The following is a 16,958-nucleotide window of genomic DNA, read 5'->3' as shown; positions in this document are numbered from 1 at the left end:
GGATCGTCGCTTTTCTGGTGAGATCGTAAAATAAAAAGTGGCGCCTAGTCCTAGAGGAACGTGAAACCCCTTGCGTAGACCATATATACCCTACTATGAGTAATCCGCCAGGGGGTCCTTGGCATGGAATCAAGGAACGACCGGGGTGTAAGACATTGAGGCAGACGAGGGTGCTCCTTGCAAGCCCTTCATCCATGGAAGCCCCGCGCACATGTCAGTCGGGTGATACGAAGCAAGGATTCCCCGGCTGGCTAGGACTTTGAAACAACACGAGAAAGGAAGAACTTAGGATTCGACCGGAGTGTCGGTGTGATCGGACACAAGCTATTGTCTATAGTACATTGAGCCTGCAATGAAAAGATCATCCCCAGGTATGTGGCTCTTGAATCTATGCGTGAAAAAGGCAGCGCTAGGGACAGAGACCTGAAGCTTAGCTCGTTTGCCCTGGCTTCTCAAAGATCACCTTGCCCTCCTTGGTCAAGATCGCAATACTCTGAGAGACGCCCTTGACCTCATTGGTCAAGGCTTCTACCGACCTTGATGGTCCAGGGGCGGCGTTGACAGCCTTCTCGGCCGCTTTTCTTTCTTCACCCTCTGCTGTGGGTTCACGCTTTCCCTCAGGATGCTGTGACGGGCCAATGGTCAATCCTCTGGGTGCGCTAGCAAGTTCATTGACTTCCTGCGTGCTCAGGATCTCGTTGATGCGAGGACCGCGGGTCTGAAGAAGAATGGTCGACGGGCCCTCGAATTGGAGGAACAGCTAGAAACAAGCATATTAGCACGGTACATGAGAGGCACGCAAGACGTAATATACCCTATCTCCCCAGATAGTCATCCGAGACCATGTCCGGAGCTTGTGGACAATATTCATCGTCGTCTTCCATGTTTTTGATGCCGACATGTCCTGGATGAATTTGGAGTTCTGAATGAAAGTCGGCAGGCCCTGGAGACCCTTAAGGCCTGGGACCTGGAACTTCAAGCTCGTAGACTTGAAGCGGTAAGGGCGCGGGGGACTAGACGCCATGGAGTAGGCAACGACATTGCTTCCTGGTATCAGTATACGAAGCTACAAGGGTGGCAAGACTGTTAACAGCTTACCTCGGATGAACAACGTATTGCTCCCCAGCCTTAAGCTCAACAGAGTATAGTTGTCCGTTGCCAACCAACGCTAACAATCCTCGTCCTGTGACCTCGGAGCTACCCCAGTGGGCAAGGCTCTGCGCAGGTTAGTATCACTTTTGACACGCGCAGGTGGGGACAAACGGACCAGGCTTGTGTTGATAGTCGGTCGGATGGAGAGAGCACGACCAGACCATGCGAGTAGCGCCCGTCTTTGAGCCACCATCCAGTCCACAGAGCCATTGAGGTGCACAACAGCAAAGGACGTATTAGGAGAACGAACGGAGACCAGGGCAGTCACCGGACTTGCGGAGGACACCTGACGGGTATCAGTTTACATGCTCATTCCACGAACTCCAGGAAACCAGCCGAACCTTCTGATAGAGAAATGGCACGCCCACGACAGCCCTTCGGAAGGGTTCTAGCACACTCAATGTCGAGACCACCTGCGTTGACACCAAAGCCGTTAATCAATGGAGCACAAATGAACGATATACGGGTCGCAAAGCATCTGCATACATTGTCCGCCTTCCCACTCAATCCGACCAGCGTGCCCCGGCGAGTGTAGAGATTCTGCGAGGCGGAAAGCGACACCGAGAGTAGAGAGTACGGCGCACCGATGACATCGAATCGCGCATCTATGGTTCACGGCTGGTTAGCATGGATCATCGGTTCAGAGGCAGGTTGAGTAGATCATGAATGCTTACCAGCGGATTGAGCAGAGCTCGGAGTGCTGGAGACCGGGAGATGGTCGCCATTGACCGTAGATGGCTGCTCCGCGGGCGCCGCGCGAATCTGGACGCATCTGGTCTGCCATCCGCGACGCAGCAGGGCCCCTTGTCGCGCCCGTGGAGGAAGGACTCGGGTCCAGGAGAGAGTCCTCGCGGCGCTCCTCCAGGATTGAGCCGGTGCCATGATGGGGAGATTCTGCCGGACAAGAAGCAGATGGAGGGAAGCTGGATGGAAAGCAGGACTCGCAGGAGCTCTCGATCTCCGCGGCAATTCTTCGTTCTTCTCGTTGCCCGGATTCGCGGTTCCAGATCGGGAAAAGCGTTTGGCTGCGGCTTGGCACTCGAAACGCTTCGGTGCTGCAGTTGTGCAGGTGCTGTAACAGCCCGCCTCGTCGACAGATCTGGAGAGCGATACCTCACTGGGTGTGTCAGACCGTCTGGGAGGATACCGGGGGGGGGAGATTGAGGGATTGGCAGCCTAGTGGTGCTTTGCTGTGGCAGACTGTTTCTTGCTCTGATGTCATACTTGAGTATTCCTGCAACACCACATGTGTGACACTAGCTTGTCTTCTGTAGCATACTAAAGAATGCTTTTTCCAACGAAAACCCCCGATGGTCTAGTTGGTTATGGCGTCCGGCTGTAATGGTTCATTGTCACCGGAAAATCACCAGTTCGATTCTGGTTCGGGGGAATCCTCTTGTTTTTGATTGATGATTTTTGACAATCCGGTCTGTTGGTCAAGTCGACAGGTAGGTGGCTATATATATATAACTGTTCCTGCAGGCGGCTGTCTGTCTGCCTACTCCTCCTGCTCCTGGGCCTGGTCTGGTAATAAGGACTGGAAGCGACCTACATATGATACATAACAAAAGCTGGCGTGTACCCCCCCCCACGACCAGTGCCGCATAGATGTACACCGTTGTTCGTACTGCGTTTTGTAGAGTAGATATCAATCACTGTGCAAAAGCTTATAAAATATCTCATATCTTCCGGATACACCTATGGAAGGCCACAATAAGTGCTCGGCACAAAGAAGGACTTGGTCACCTAGGTACTTGAAGGTAGTACAATCTGTACGAGGAGAGTGCCTGTCCCGCCAAACCAGGCACGAATAAGAGATTGATTGACCAGTCAAGATACGCGAGGTGACTTCCTTTCTTCTTTATTACCCAAGCCCCCCCCCCCCCTCTTCTCAAGCACAGAGCATAGTACTAATAGCGTCACTAGATGATCCATATTCTTCTATCTAGAATCCAATACCACCATACATACTCGGAACCAGGAAACAAGGGTTGTTTCTAGGATAGAAAGGTCAGACAGAGCCTTTGTCTTTGCGAAAGGAGTGGGTGGACGACCTTGCTCAAGCGGTCGCTTTCCTCGAGTAGTTCAACCTCACTCACGGTGATCTACGACCTCAAAACATACTGCTTGGTCGAAATCGACTCAAGCTGACCGGTTTCGACTATACGCAGACTTCTCCAATTGCTTTCTTCGGGTTAGCCCGAGCAACTTGGATTCATTTTCGAGTTATAAGCACAGTTGACTACTCAAAAAGTTGAAGCCGTACGCATCAAGATATGAGCACGGCATATATATAAAAGGCTTAGATTAAAAAAGGTTGTATTCCCCCGAACCAGAATCGAACTGGTGATTTTCCGGTGACAATGAACCATTACAGCCGGACGCCATAACCAACTAGACCATCGGGGGGTAAGCTTGCAAAAGTTCATCTACAATTGCGCTAGCAGTCAGTGATGTATTTCGTACTATATAACTAGGCCTTGGCGGAACGGGCAGGTGATATTATATTACTTAATATATATTGTGAAGCATGAGGGCTAATGACGTAACCCAGCCTAGCCAGACAAAGAAAGCCTTTGACAGGCGCTCACTAGTCGAAGGCACATGGGTTGAGGTACATTAGTTCGGGCATGTTGCAAAATAGTAGTACGGTCGTAGGGTTCGAAGGGGTTGGAGGGTAAAGTAAGTAAGGGAGGATGGATGGATGGAAGGAATATGGCCGTCGCTGTCCCGACGCGGGGACCTGAATCGATCCAACAAAGCTTGTTGAACCACTTGTGGACAGCCTCAGGGGAAACAAATAGAACAGTGTCTGGTAGAAGGATGTCAAGATGATCCTCTCTAAGTGCTACGAAAAAAGGAGAGAGAGAGCAAAAACTACTATGCTTGTATTATTAGTATATATCATATATCAGAGACAAGGTAGTAAGAAAGATGCCAACTAAGCTACTAGTACCTTGTTTATCATGTGAAAGCCGCCCAGGCAATATCACTGTTCACCGTTCACCGACATATTCAATGTGCTTCAGCAAGACCGATCCGGAATTATATCTTCTCCATGTTCAGATGTCCCGGTACAGTGTCAAAATGTTTATCGATCTAATAACATTGTCGTTCAGGCCCAAGTCCGGGAATTCTCTCGAAGCCTGTTCTACCCTAAGTCTCCATTGGCATCCGCCAATCACACCCTTCTACACCGACTTCCCTCTCATCGTCGTTGTCCTCTTTCTCATCAGCAACTTTACTCCCTGATTGGTAAAGCAATTCTCATTGATATGCATGGTTTTCGGTCGCCCTCTCGCCTTCCAATCGGCGGGAAAGTCGAACTCGAAGTCGTACAGCAACCGCGCCATGATCATCTTGATCTCAGCGACGGCAAACTGGCGGCCGGCGCAGGCCTGATTCCCGTACCCGAAGGCCAGGTTGTCTGGATGGGTCATGCCGGCCTTGTGTCGATCACGCTGATCGGGGTGGGACATGCGTTTCCGGTAGCTGCGCATGGGGTCGAAGGTCCGAGGGTCCGGGTAAACGGCCTCGTCCATCGAGTGCTCGTAGTTGGCGAAGGCGAGTCGGGATCCCTTAGGGATGAAGGTACCGTCTTTCAGGGTGATGTCTTGGTAGGCGAGTCTTTGGGGGTTCACTTTTCTCAAAAATCAACGGGCCCGATATGCAGGCAAAACATGATTAGCTTTAGTACTTTTCAAAGACGTTTGAGATGAAGGGGGGGGGGGGGGAGGAAGGGATAAATCTCACGGAGAAGAACAGGACTATGTCTCTGACTTTCTACAAAGAAACTATCCAACTTGTCCAATCGCGCACACCACTCTTTCGCACTGACGGGAGGATTTTCCTGACCGGGGGGACCGCCCAACTCCGCAGCGATGGCGAGGACCTCGGTCCGTAGCTCAGTGAACCACTCGGGGTACGTGCAGAGGTCGTACAGCATGTTGGACACGTTGGAGGCGGTGGTGTGGATGCTGGCCAGGGTCAGGACGCACTGGCGGGCGCCCATCTCGTATACCTCGACCTCACTTGGAGTACCGTGGTCCAGCATCCAGTTCAGTAAGGTGTCTTCTTCTTCGACAGCTTCCCCGCGCCGGCGTTTCTCCTGAGCCAGCCGGTGCCGCTCCGTGAGCTCGCCCACGATGCGGCGACCGGTCTTCAGTTGCCGGAAGGTGCGATAGCGAGCGGGCACGAGCCGCGCGACAATCCCGTATAGCCAGGGTGGGAACATCTTGATAGTGAAGGCCGTGGTGAACAGGTCCACGGAGAAGTCGATCGAGATGCGCAGCCAGTCCGGGTCGCGACACGTCGGCGCCCCCATGAAGACCTTGGCTGTCATGCGGGCGACGAGCATGCGGAGGTGATGCTCAATGAGGACGGGGGTCCATTCTAGAGCATTTCAAACTCACCAGCATTAGCCTGTAACACATGCCGAGTACGCGGTATGCTTGATGCTTGTACTGACCATCAGTGTGCGGTAAATCCTGCTCCCATCCATAGACCAACTCTTCGCTGGCCTTGTCCACATAGGTGTACAGCTCGGGCGTGAGCTTCTTTTTGAGCACGTCGAGGTGGAGGTTGGAGTGGTATAGGAATTGCATCGAGGTGTATTCAGGCGCTAGATTCTATTTTCGTTTTTTTGGTTCACTCGTCAGCTTTTTATCAGGTAAGAACGAAGTAGTAAACCCACCCCAGTCTGAGCGCCCTTGCTACTAAGCTTGGAGGGAGGGTACAGTCGAATCTCCTCGAGATACCTCATCGGCAGAACCAGGAAGTCAACATCCCACCGTCGCAGAACGAACGGGTTGCCTTTCATCTGTTTATTGAATGCGGATGTGAGGAAAACGAGGTTCTTCACAAGACCAGACGGAATCACGACTGCCTTACAGTGGTGTATGCATTGTGGATGATGCCACAGGCCCCCAGGATAAACCGGCTCTGCAGGAGGAAGGTCGGCTCGAGCAAGGACCGATAGCCAAAGACGGGGGCATTGGGTGGTAGTTTGCGGCCGGAGAAGAAGGGAGTCAAGATGAGGAGAAGGATACTAAGAAAGAAGATGCGAAATACTGTGGGGCTTAGGAGGAAGCTGCCAGTAGGGTCCGGCGCGAAGTGGAAAGAGAAGAGGCCATCCATCACGCTCATGATGCGTCTGAAGAAACCGAGCAGGAATGATGACGACGGAACAGCATGGAAAGGAGGGACAAGGGTGTTTAAATAAATGCCTCTGCCGTAGGATGTGGGACATATCTCCATCAAAGGATTATATATACTACCTGATGACTACTAGTAGCAGCAGCAAGGCGTAACTGGTTCTACAATAAGTGCATTGGAACAATACCGATATAGAGTGGTGATATCCGAAATGGTATTACCAGCAGTCTCGGTATAGATACTGTACGTATGGATTATACTGTATTGTGCCACTCTAATTAGAATCGAGGAAGAAAGACCGTGCGGCACGGCGGCAGATTATCACTGCACCCCCTCCTTTCTCCATATTTCGGACCCCACGCTAATCAGGAACACTACTCTCGTGATCCTTTGATAGGTCACAAGCAAGACTTAATCTCAACCCCGGTTCTAATTCCTCATCGACCATAGCATCGATCGGCGGTATATTCGTCTTTGTCATGATGAAATACTTACTACTTACTATCTCAAAACTTGTTATTGGATGCAGCACTGTATAGTAAGTCCATAGGTAATTCTATCTTTCTACCTAATGTCAGCCCCTCCTTTCAAGAAACTTAGCAATCACTCCGCAGTAACTACCCAGCCTCCTCTCCCCACTACCAATCCTTCCTCTACTGGAAAAAGAAAAGAAAAAAAGAAAAAAAAAAGAAGAAGCAAGAGAAACCAGTGAACCTCACCCGGGACTACCACTCCGTATCTATTTCGGCTGTAATGGCGTCATATCCACCTCGGAGAGGCCCATCTTCTTGTAATGCATGAGATCCCGCGAACGATGCGAGGACGCATACTCGGTGTTGGTGTCTCGTGTGGGGCCCGACGAGGACAAGGAGGTGCCCACTGTCGTGCTCCAGAACTGCTTTATCGAGGGGGCGCAACCGACCATAATGGCAGTTGTTCCTTCGATTACCCTTCACAGAAGATTTCTCAGTCCTCTATACAGAGAAGGAGGCAGAACGAGTACGAGCAAGAGGGGGGGACGATCAAGGTCAATAAAGAAAGGAAAGGGGTTGCACCTACGCGCATAGCATAGTCGCGAGAGTATCCGACACCGCACCCGTATAGGCCTCCCATTTGAAATACAGCGACACGATAGAGGCGACGATACCACTGCCGCCCCAGGAATTGAAGGTTAGTATATGGTCAATCTCTCTTGTCGTTGATTGCGTTGTGGTGGAGGAGTAGTAGTAAGCCACATACAGAATTCCCGTAAAGAATACCGCCCCGACCGCCAGCTTCCTGCCCCGGGGCATGTGCAGGTTTAGAACGAGGGGAATGGGTAAGAAAAAGATGAGCACGTCCTGGGCCAGCGCGATGAACCCAGAGAGCACGCCCGTCAGCGTGGTACCGGTCGTGCACACGGCCAGATCTGTCAGAGTCGCTTCGGTGGTGGAGGGGTTGCAGCGCATGAACGTGGGCGCCATGACGCAGATGTACGCAACCCCTGTGATGGCCAGGCAGGCGTGGCAGGTCCAGCGTAGCCACTTCTGGATGCCGAAGAGCTTCACATACAGCAGAAGAATTGGCACCTTGGTCGTCCAGAGCTCAAAGGCGATGACCACCGTGATGACCACGGCCATGCAGTTGAGCCAGTTGAGGGAGTGGGTTGGGTTCATGAATCCTACACAATCCTCACAAGTGCCCCCGAGGGGAGGTGATATCCATCAGTCCTGATCCCTTGTTGTTCTTGGTGTGATACTTAAGACGCACGCTGGATGATGATATCATTCATGGAGAAAGCGATCGTAACCAATGCACATCCCAGGATGGAGAGATCTATGAGCAGGGAGAGGAGACGTCAGCAAAACCATGCTGTCTCTTCTTGCTTTTTGTTGATACATACAGTCCGCAATGAGTAGTTTCTTGTATACTCTGTAGCTCATCCAGCATCGAAGAGCCACAAAACCCGCACACAGGACAATCAGAGGCGTCCCAACGGCCACATAGGCGCCGGTCGACAAGGTACCTTTGGTCGACATGACACCGGCGTCAACTCGCAGGCTGATGGATAAACGACCAAGGAGTTTGATAATCACAGGGCAGAGAGGTAATATATATAGATCGGGAGTACTAGGGATATAAAAGTTTGTTTTAAGAGCAGAGGTACAATCCTTGGCTTATTCTGCATCGCTGACAGAAAGAAGGCTGCAGTGTGAAGGGGACGATGATAGCCTGCCTGGCCCTGGCCCTTGCTGCGGCCCCAAAACCTCTCTCTCTAAGATCTCTCTAAAATCTCACGACCCCAATTTGGCCCCCATTTGGACTGCGAATCCCCCTTGGCCCAGGTCTGCATGGTCATGCTCAGTATCATTCCTGTTGGAATCACAAACATCTTGCCAGGATAGTCAAGGCCTTATGCACGGGCCTGTCGCTAGGAGATTCATGCATGTACTGTACTATACTTCTGCATGCATACAGAGTGGCTGGTTATGACAAATTTGATGCAGATCAGCTAGGAATTAGCTAGCTAGCCAATTTACTGACAACTTGCACTCTCAATAAGAGAAAATAAATCAATATTGCTATCGGAAACTATCGGGATTTCCCCTCTTCCCCTGGTCTCCGACCATCGCCGGGACAAGTAATTAGACGTTGTCGCGTAAAAGGAAGCCGCCATTCTGCAGCTTCTGAAAGACGCCTTCCGGGTCGTATTTAGCTGCCACTTCCCGCATCCGCTTGACGTTCTCAGCCCCATAGCTGCCCAGAACCTTCTGCGAGGCGGTAGCAAAGCTCATACATTTAAAGTCTAGGAGGAGACCCTTGGCATTGGCCAGGGATTGCACCTTTTCCGACATGGCATCGATGGCGTTCTCCGCTGCGGCATCATCACTGCCGTCTTTAGGCCACTCACAGGTGAAAACCCACCCTATTCGAGATGCATTAGAATCACATCAGCCACATGCTCAAAGATATGAGATGAGAAAGAAGAAAGAGTGGAAAGACACGTACAACACTGTGAAACATTCTCATGACCCATGATGTTCTCTCCACGAGCTTTGCCAGCCTGGACACCTGCCTTACCAAATGGCTGGATGGTATAATGTAGAACGGCACCAGTAGGGAGGGTCTTGCTGACCTCTCCCCAGGCCTTAAACACTTCTTCGTACAGGTCGTGCGAAACCTTGGTGGTGATTGTGCAAATGCGTCGCCTATGGAATGTACACAACATTAGTGAATGAAAGGGTATGTTCCAGCCACTGATACTCACTTCTGAGCCGTCTGGGGATGACCCATAGCTTGAGCTAGTGACAAGAGCGTGCCATTCGTGGACTGGAGCGCCGTTGCCACCAGGCTTTTCAGGTTGTGGAACGGCCCGAAAGCCTGGGGGGGCTCGGCCGGGTGGTCTCCGTAGAGTAAGCCCACCGCAACGAAGCCATTGTTGAAGTTGGTGAACAGCCCAATCTTGGGATCCTCCTCCATGGCCTGTTGGACTGCCACGGTGGCCTGATTGATTGCCACGTGATCATCGGGGTTGTAGAGGTTGATAGTGTATTGGACATTGATCAGAGGGTGGGTTGCGAGGTCGAGCCGCGTCACGATGCCTGTGTTTCGACCGGTTAGAGGGAGTGGTTAAATTCCCATCCGGATTTCCCCAGAAAGCATGGCATGCCAGAAACATACCAAAATTCGAGCCACCGCCCTTTAGAGCGCGGTAGAGATCAGAGTTCTCATTCGCGTTGGCGTTGACGAGACGGCCGTCGGCTAGCAGGACCTATTGCTTGCAGCGTGAACTTCCGACCTTTTTAAAAAGGAAAGAAATCTGACTCACTTCAAAGTTTCTCACCCCATCCGCACCAAGCCCATGGAGATTAGGCAAGGCGCCCATACCCCCTCCTAAGAGAAACCCCCCTAAGCCCACCTGCGAGTCCCTGCCCCCAATGGCTGATAATCCCCGCTCCTCCAGCCAATGATATACATCGCCCCAGGTATTTCCGGCACCAAACTGGGCGACGGTGACCCCTTCGTCGGCCGTGATTAGCTCTTTGGATTTGAGCTGACTGATGTCCAGCACGACGGCTGTCTCGCCGGCACTACTGAAACCGGCGTTGGGGTTGTGGCCGGTGGTCCGGATGGCGAACTTGGTGCCGGTCTTTCGCACAATGGCCAGCGCCTGGATCAGTTCCTGAACAGAGCTCAGGTAGACGTACGCTGCCGCGGGGATCCAGCAAGTCTGCGACCAGGGACGGGATACAGCAGCTTGGTACTTCTCGCTGTTATTGTCCTGGTCGATAGGAGTTACCACCTTCTCGGTGGTGTTTTCTGGGAAGAGCAATCGTAGCTGGTCGAAGGCAGTGGCCGCCATGATGGGTGGGTGAGAAGGGAGGGTTTGGATGTTGATCTTGGCTTTCGAGGTCGAGGTCGAGGTTGAGGTTGGTGGGGTTGGACTCCCTTCTCTTCAGATTCTTCTCCGGTTTCCTCGTGTGTCCCTCGACATTTTAATATAGAGAAGGAATCTCACCCTTCAAGGGGCAAGAGGGAAGGTGCGCCCATCCGTGCATCCAGTGTCGCCTGCACCCAGAGTTCACCAACAGATGTTTGGTTGATTGGTACCCCTCTCTCTCGCTCCCACTAACTCAATACTAAGCCTTGTTCTCTTCCTAATTGGGGAAATGTGGATGGCTTCAACTGGTAGTGATTTGCGAGGCTGGACTGGGGAGGAATAAGCACTAGAAGCACTAAAGCACCAGCCCACGTCGAATGTAAGTCTGGTTTGGGTGCCAAGAAGAAAGGAGAATCTCCCGGAGTTCCGAGAATCACTTAAACTGATTCAGGAAGTAGATACATACCATACTGGTAATCGGACCGGGCCATTCCGCACGCTTGGATGTCAAGGTGGTACCTGATCGATGTCATATCTATATAGATACCACCCCATCGTACTAACCGGTCATGACGAGACCCACACGGTATTGACATTTCAGAACCGACTGCCTCAGTTATAGTATAGGTCAACCAAGTCCCGTCGGTGTTTGTGGAAAAATGATCGACTCCCAGCGAATTAATGGAAAGAACGGAGAGCGTGCAAGAGGGGAATGGGGCCAGCTTGTTGGTATCTCCGCTTGTCTGCGTCTTCAAACCAAACCCGCAACCAAGTCGATAGACATAGCTCGGAAATGGATAGTGTTGGCGATAAGGACTCTTCTGTATATATGACAAGCGAAGCAATCCCCCAACTTATTTCCGGGGGGGAAATCAACCCAAGATAAATCTCGTTGTCGTTATAACAATTGACGACCACTACCTAAGCCCCTACAAGTTGCAATTGTTCGAGGTCTCAGATCGCGCTGCCGCCAATATGGACCTCCGAGCCGCAAGGATTATCGCCTCTCTCGCGGAATCGCTCGAAACGCCATATCAGGGCTCCAGCTCCATGACTCTCTCCGTCTACGATACGGCTTGGGTGTCCTTGGTAGCCAAAGAAGGGGAGTGGCTCTTCCCGGAGTGCTTCCAGGTGGTGCTCAGAAGTCAATCTCCCGGGGGCGGGTTTGGCGTGAACGAGGAGGCGCCGCTGCAGCAGCTCGACGGCATTCTGAGCACCATGGCTGCACTTCTGGCGCTCTGCAAACACCAGAAAAGCCCATCCCCCTCCATCCGAGATGGCCCGCACCAGGAATGTACTCCTCCCCCATCTTCATCGGACCTGCAAGACTGCATCGATCGGGCGCAGGCGTACCTCAACCAAGCCCTGCAGTGCTGGGATGTCAGATCAACCGTGCAGGTGGGATTTGAAATCCTAGTCCCCAGCTTGCTGCGCTTGCTGCATGAGCAAGGGCTGCATTTTGACTTTCCCGGCCGCAACGCCCTCATGAAGTTGCATCGGCGCAAGATGGAGAAGATTCAGTCCGCGTTGGACACACCCCACCCATCACAAACCACGCTGCTGCATTCGCTCGAGAGCTTCATCGGAAGCGTAGATCTGGGCAAGATGGCGCCTTGTTTGGTAAACGGGTCGATGATGGGTTCGCCCTCCTCAACTGCCGCCTATCTGATCCACAGCCCCGACTGGGATGAAGAGGCGGAAAGGTATCTTCGCTTTGTCGTAGCACGCAACAACGGACGCGTGCCTTCTGCCTTTCCCATCAGTGTCTTTGAGCTCTCCTGGGTAAGTAGGTCCTATCGTAGCAGAATCCTGCTCATGAATACGCTTTTGACCATGAAATCCTGTCGCTGTAGGTTCTCTCTACCCTGCTGAGTTCGGGATTTCAAGCCACTGCTTTAGGAATGGAGAACGTATCCACTCTAGCAAATTACATTGAGTCTCGACTTGCAGAGAATGATGGCATCACGGGCTTCGGTAGGTACCCTTTCTCTTCAGCCTCAATCAAGGAGGTCTAAGCTCAAAGCTGACGCAATGACCGGAGTGAATGCAGCCCCCGGAATGCTTGCCGATGCGGATGACACGGCGAAAAGCATATATTCACTTCGACTTCTGGGCCGGCGCACGAACTGTGAAGCCATGCTCCAGGCATTTGAAGGCCCTACCCATTTCAAGACGTACAATCTGGAGGCTAAAGAGTCCTTCAGTGTCAACTGCAATGTGCTGATTGCGCTGCTTGCATCCCAAGATCCATCACGACACCTCACACAGATTTCCAAAGCTCTGAGGTTTCTCTGCAGCGCTTGGGAAAATGGTAAATGGAGTGACAAATGGGTAAGCTGTTTCAATGGTCAGCCTGTGTGTTTGCAAGGAATGAGCGGCAATTCTAACCGCGTATCTTCACCAGAATATCGAGGCCCAATACGCCATGATGCTCTTGGCCGATGCTCTCGCAACCCTGATTGAGCGTTGGCATGATGGTACTCTAGGAAGAGATCTGGATCCCAACCTCTTAGCCGATCACGTTCCGCTGGTGACCCTCCAGATCCTTGTGCGGACGTTGAGCGCGCAGTCGACAGATTCCGGCTCCTGGAAACAGTCACCGGAGATCACGGCCTACGGGCTCTTGACTCTCAAAGCACTGGCCAGCTTGCCATGGCTCCGAGCGGCTGTAGGGCCCCAAGTCATCGATGAGCGCATTGACCGAGCCATCGAATACCTGCGAGTTCACCAGGATCGCTGGAACAACCCGGAGGTGATCTGGGTCGAAAAAGTAAACTATGGCTCCAGCATCCTCTCCGAGACCTATTGCTTAGCTGCACTGCAGCGAAAAACTACAAATCCGTCCCGCTGGGGAGAGCCAGTCACGAATTTATGCAAGGTCTCTGAGAAAAGGCTTGACCAACTCTGCCAATTTTTGTCTCGGCTGCCAATCTTTAAGAGCGAGCCGAGATGGAGGCTGCAGGCTTCCATTCTCGAAGGGGATCTACTCGCACCAGCGTTGCGGCGAGCAGCCGTCGAACTAGCCGTCTTCCCCTTCCCTCAAGGAGATAGGAAGGAGGGGAAAACAGCCACGTACCTGGAATACATCCCATTGACGTGGACCACGTCCAATAACGCAGCAGCAAGCTACGGTCTATCCACCTCCACAATGGTGGAGATGATGGTCCTTTCTCTGCTCAACTTCCAGGTGGACAAATGGCTCGAAGAAACCACGGAGGATCCGCGGCTCCGGGGCGATTGGGCGGCCCTCAAGACCGTCATTAGGGAGCTTTTCGCGGAAGAGGATCATCCAAGGGAGAATAAGAGGAAGCAAACGCAGCAGCAGCAGCTGCTGCCAGATGATCAGCACAATCACAAGCGGCGTCAGTTGGCGAATCCCGCCGAACCTAGCATTCCTGCTGCTGCACAGATTAACACCCTGGTGGACGAGGAAGAGGACGAAAAGGCTACATTCCTAGCCGAGGCCCATCGTACCCTCAGGAGGTTCGTGCAGGGCGTGCTCCAGAACATTTTTGTTCGGAAGGCGCCACCTGCGCTGCGCCGGCGCGTCCGGCAGGAGCTCCACATCTTTCTCCTCGCGCATGTCACCCAAGGCGAGAATAACGATTCGCATACGACGACGACGATGACACGAACATACTATGACTGGGTTCGCACCACATCAGCGGACCACACGAGCTGCCCATATTCATTCGAGTTCTTCCGCTGCCTTGTTTCTTCCAGCGTGGGCAAGGAGGATTGCTTCGCGGGGCCCCGCGCCCAATATCTCGCCCAGGACGTCTGTCGCCATCTAGCGACCATGTGCCGGCAGTACAATGATTATGGCTCCATTGCCCGTGACCGCGAGGAGCATAATCTCAATAGCGTTGATTTTCTGGTGATAAACAATGACACCGAAGAAGGAGATGAGAAAACGTTGTTGTTAGAAATCGCCAAGTATGAGCGCGAGTGCCTGGAGCTGGCGGTGAAGCGGTTGCAGCCTCAGGTCTCCAAATCCGTGTGGAAGGCATGGGAAGTCTTTCTTGTTGTGACGGATTTATATGGTCAGATCTACGTGGCACGAGACATAAACTCAAAATAAGTACCTACTGTGATTCGATGGTGGAGTAGCATAGAGAGGTACAGGTGTAACTACTCACTCAGTACTAACCACTAAGAATATACGTATACACATTTGATGTCGAGGGTTCTTAGGCAGATTCGGATTAAGCGGTCATTTCACCCCATAGTGGCCAATTCCTTCTAGAGTAGCAACAGGCATCATTCTCCTGGTTTCCGTTCCCTTCGATAACACCCGCTTTCATGCTTCTATCCAAATTCAAAGTCTCGATGCATGAGCCGTCAAGAAAGTATCCACCGAGGTCAGATGCTGGGCGAGCTCACCCAGATCATCCTGGCAGTTGCCCACCGCGTCCTCGCCAGGGACCTGATTCGCCCATCGGTGCGCAGCCGCCACCGGACTTCCCAGCCGGATCATCTCATCCACTTCTTCCTCCGACCGATATCGCACTTGCACTTTGCTTTCATGCAGGACGCGTCCAATCTTCTCGGCCAATTGCTCGACTGTAAGCGCCTCGACGGCGAGATCAACGGTCCGGTGCGAGTAACGGTCAGGGTCTGCAACGGCTGCCGCAACCACAATCCCCACGTCGCCCGCATCCACCCAGGGCAGCTTCGTGTCGGGCTTCCATGCCACGTTCAGGACCCGGTCTTGCTGGAACTCGGGGAATGTGAGAGCGTTAACAGGAGGCAGCAGGTTCTGCAAATAATGGCCTGGCCGCACGATCGTCCAGTGCCGGATGAAGCCGTCCGATGATGATGCTGATGCTGATGCTGATGCTGCTGCTGCTGCTGCACGAACACGGGTCTCCAGGGCGTGCTTGTTCAGCCAGTATTGTCGCATCGGATGAGCACGAGCATGATCATCATCGGAGTCTGAGGCAGGGGTTTCCCATCCCGGAAACGACGCATGCTGACCCGTCTTGATCGCCGTCGACAGAATCACATGGGATACAGTGGCTGCTGCTGCTGCCGCCTCCTGCGCCGCGAGGATGACATTTTTGCTCCGCTGCAGGTCCGCCGTGCAGTCGCCGGTCTGCACCTCGGTGAGAAACACGGAGTTCATGCCATCCATCGCGGTGCGAAGGGCCTCAAGATCGTCTAGATCGCCCGGCACAAGAGTGGCACCCCATTGCGCGAGTTGAGTGGCGGCAGGTGTGGTCGGGTCCCGGACGTAGGCAAAGACTTGGTGGTCCGCAGCCAGACAATGCTGTACCACGCCGCGGCCTTGATTGCCCGTGGCACAGGTCACCAGGACTTTCTTCTGAGGAGACATTTCTCTTTGAAGTATGAATTAACAATAAAAGCTCTGCGCCAGGGAGGGCTTGGAAGAAGGAAGTAAGCGAAGTCAAGCAACAGCGGTCGTCTAGCTACTTATTTATAGACTACGAATAAGTACTGCACTGTCTTAGCTCTTACAGGGTGGGGATGATCCTCCCTCTTCTGTAAGACTGTACTTTGCTGCTTACAGTATTTCTCATTAGACACCTTCTGCAGCGGTCATTTACAACTAGAATATGGGGACCTGTGGGATTGAGGCCAAAAATGACCGCTTTTGAGGCCAGAAACAGCTCCCTTTCCACCCGTAACTTTGGACATCCAGCCCCCCCTTGACCGCCCACTGCCCCGTAACTGAAGTGGATCCTCAGGGGTGTAGGGGCTTCCGGACGCTTCACTTGTACACGGGTCACGGCCTAAGGCGCAGGTATAGGATACTAATAAAAGATAGAAGTAGTACTTTTTAGAGTTATAATAATAATAATCTAAAAATTTAAGAATTTTTATTTAGTGATTACTGACAGATTTTTTTTAAGAATTTATTAAAATATATATTTACTCAGCCAAAGATAAAACTTAGGTATAACCACTCTAGCCAAGGGTGCTGATATAACCACCACAACTCATGAGGACTGCTAATCACTGGGTCACTAGTTAAAATGCAGACCTGTGCCTCCAAGGAACAAGTGACAAAAGCATCAAGAATACTATTTGAAAAAAAATACTACTTGGCTAAAAGAAGTCTCCAAGCACCTACATCGCTGTGAAAGTGCTGGTGCTGACAAATATTTCACATTTGAAAAAGAATCATCATCCCCCGAACCAGAATCGAACTGGTGATTTTCCGGTGACAATTAACCATTACAGCCGGACGCCATAACCAACTAGACCATCGGGGGTTGTTAAAGATTTCGGAAAGCCTTGGCCTTATATCATTATGACAAATCGTCTACAA

General features: G+C 52.1%; 6 protein-coding genes and 3 non-coding genes across 9 annotated transcripts; 2 read left to right on the top strand and 7 right to left on the bottom strand.

Moving 5' to 3' along the window:
• Positions 1-296: 296 nt before the first annotated feature.
• Positions 297-2,278, bottom strand: BO70DRAFT_359863 (AIM24 family protein). Its single transcript, XM_025542636.1, has 7 exons — positions 1,827-2,278; positions 1,639-1,757; positions 1,494-1,565; positions 1,268-1,438; positions 1,099-1,217; positions 815-1,043; positions 297-760 (listed from the first exon to the last, which is right to left on the bottom strand). Exons 1-7 carry the CDS (start codon positions 2,032-2,034, stop codon positions 431-433), a joined length of 1,248 nt encoding a protein of 415 aa, XP_025401961.1. The 5' UTR covers positions 2,035-2,278; the 3' UTR covers positions 297-430.
• A 178-nt stretch (positions 2,279-2,456) lies between these two features.
• BO70DRAFT_t88 lies at positions 2,457-2,542 on the top strand. The gene has a single exon. It is a non-coding gene; the product is annotated as a tRNA-Tyr (tRNA).
• Positions 2,543-3,475: 933 nt separating this feature from the next.
• Positions 3,476-3,561, bottom strand: BO70DRAFT_t86. The gene has a single exon. It is a non-coding gene; the product is annotated as a tRNA-Tyr (tRNA).
• A 588-nt stretch (positions 3,562-4,149) lies between these two features.
• BO70DRAFT_377917 (cytochrome P450) lies at positions 4,150-6,297 on the bottom strand (the record flags this gene model as incomplete). The annotated part of the gene is made up of 5 exons (XM_025545230.1): positions 4,150-4,792; positions 4,906-5,544; positions 5,621-5,780; positions 5,846-5,971; positions 6,043-6,297. 5 exons carry the CDS (start codon positions 6,295-6,297, stop codon positions 4,344-4,346), a joined length of 1,629 nt encoding a protein of 542 aa, XP_025401960.1. The 3' UTR covers positions 4,150-4,343.
• Positions 6,298-7,045: 748 nt separating this feature from the next.
• BO70DRAFT_394133 (uncharacterized protein) lies at positions 7,046-8,324 on the bottom strand (the record flags this gene model as incomplete). The annotated part of the gene is made up of 5 exons (XM_025546435.1): positions 7,046-7,256; positions 7,366-7,455; positions 7,546-7,966; positions 8,056-8,121; positions 8,189-8,324. The coding sequence occupies 5 exons, from the start codon at positions 8,322-8,324 to the stop codon at positions 7,046-7,048; spliced, it is 924 nt and encodes a 307-aa protein (XP_025401959.1).
• Positions 8,325-8,930: 606 nt separating this feature from the next.
• Positions 8,931-10,648, bottom strand: BO70DRAFT_369300 (FAD-binding oxidoreductase; the record flags this gene model as incomplete). Its single annotated transcript, XM_025544675.1, has 5 exons — positions 8,931-9,211; positions 9,295-9,494; positions 9,554-9,887; positions 9,967-10,057; positions 10,115-10,648. 5 exons carry the CDS (start codon positions 10,646-10,648, stop codon positions 8,931-8,933), a joined length of 1,440 nt encoding a protein of 479 aa, XP_025401958.1.
• Positions 10,649-11,650: 1,002 nt separating this feature from the next.
• Positions 11,651-14,747, top strand: BO70DRAFT_310146 (Ent-kaurene synthase; the record flags this gene model as incomplete). Its single annotated transcript, XM_025540154.1, has 5 exons — positions 11,651-12,448; positions 12,520-12,640; positions 12,717-12,997; positions 13,071-13,922; positions 14,034-14,747. The coding sequence occupies exons 1-5, from the start codon at positions 11,717-11,719 to the stop codon at positions 14,745-14,747; spliced, it is 2,700 nt and encodes an 899-aa protein (XP_025401957.1). The 5' UTR covers positions 11,651-11,716.
• Positions 14,748-14,761: 14 nt separating this feature from the next.
• On the bottom strand, positions 14,762-16,044 carry BO70DRAFT_359859 (NAD(P)-binding protein). The gene has a single exon (XM_025542635.1). It carries the CDS (start codon positions 15,999-16,001, stop codon positions 14,985-14,987), a length of 1,017 nt encoding a protein of 338 aa, XP_025401956.1. The 5' UTR covers positions 16,002-16,044; the 3' UTR covers positions 14,762-14,984.
• A 772-nt stretch (positions 16,045-16,816) lies between these two features.
• On the bottom strand, positions 16,817-16,902 carry BO70DRAFT_t85. The gene has a single exon. It is a non-coding gene; the product is annotated as a tRNA-Tyr (tRNA).
• Positions 16,903-16,958: the final 56 nt, after the last annotated feature.

The sequence above is a fragment of the Aspergillus heteromorphus genome (assembly GCF_003184545.1).
Source record: "Aspergillus heteromorphus CBS 117.55 chromosome Unknown BO70scaffold_5, whole genome shotgun sequence".
NCBI classification, from domain to species: domain Eukaryota; kingdom Fungi; phylum Ascomycota; class Eurotiomycetes; order Eurotiales; family Aspergillaceae; genus Aspergillus; species Aspergillus heteromorphus.
This window is presented reverse-complemented; position numbering and strand designations above follow the sequence as displayed.

What these genes read in the sequence shown, in the direction of transcription:
- BO70DRAFT_359859 (XM_025542635.1), bottom strand. Translation starts at nt 16,001, where the DNA reads ATGTCTCCTCAGAAGAAAGTCCTGGTGACCTGTGCCACGGGCAATCAA.
- BO70DRAFT_359863 (XM_025542636.1), bottom strand. Translation starts at nt 2,034, where the DNA reads ATGGCACCGGCTCAATCCTGGAGGAGCGCCGCGAGGACTCTCTCCTGG. An exon ending in TGAGTGGGAAGGCGGACAAT is followed by an intron (nt 1,566 to 1,638) that starts GTATGCAGATGC and finishes GTGTCAACGCAG; the next exon opens with GTGGTCTCGACATTGAGTGT. An exon ending in TGCCATTTCTCTATCAGAAG is followed by an intron (nt 1,439 to 1,493) that starts GTTCGGCTGGTT and finishes GATACCCGTCAG; the next exon opens with GTGTCCTCCGCAAGTCCGGT.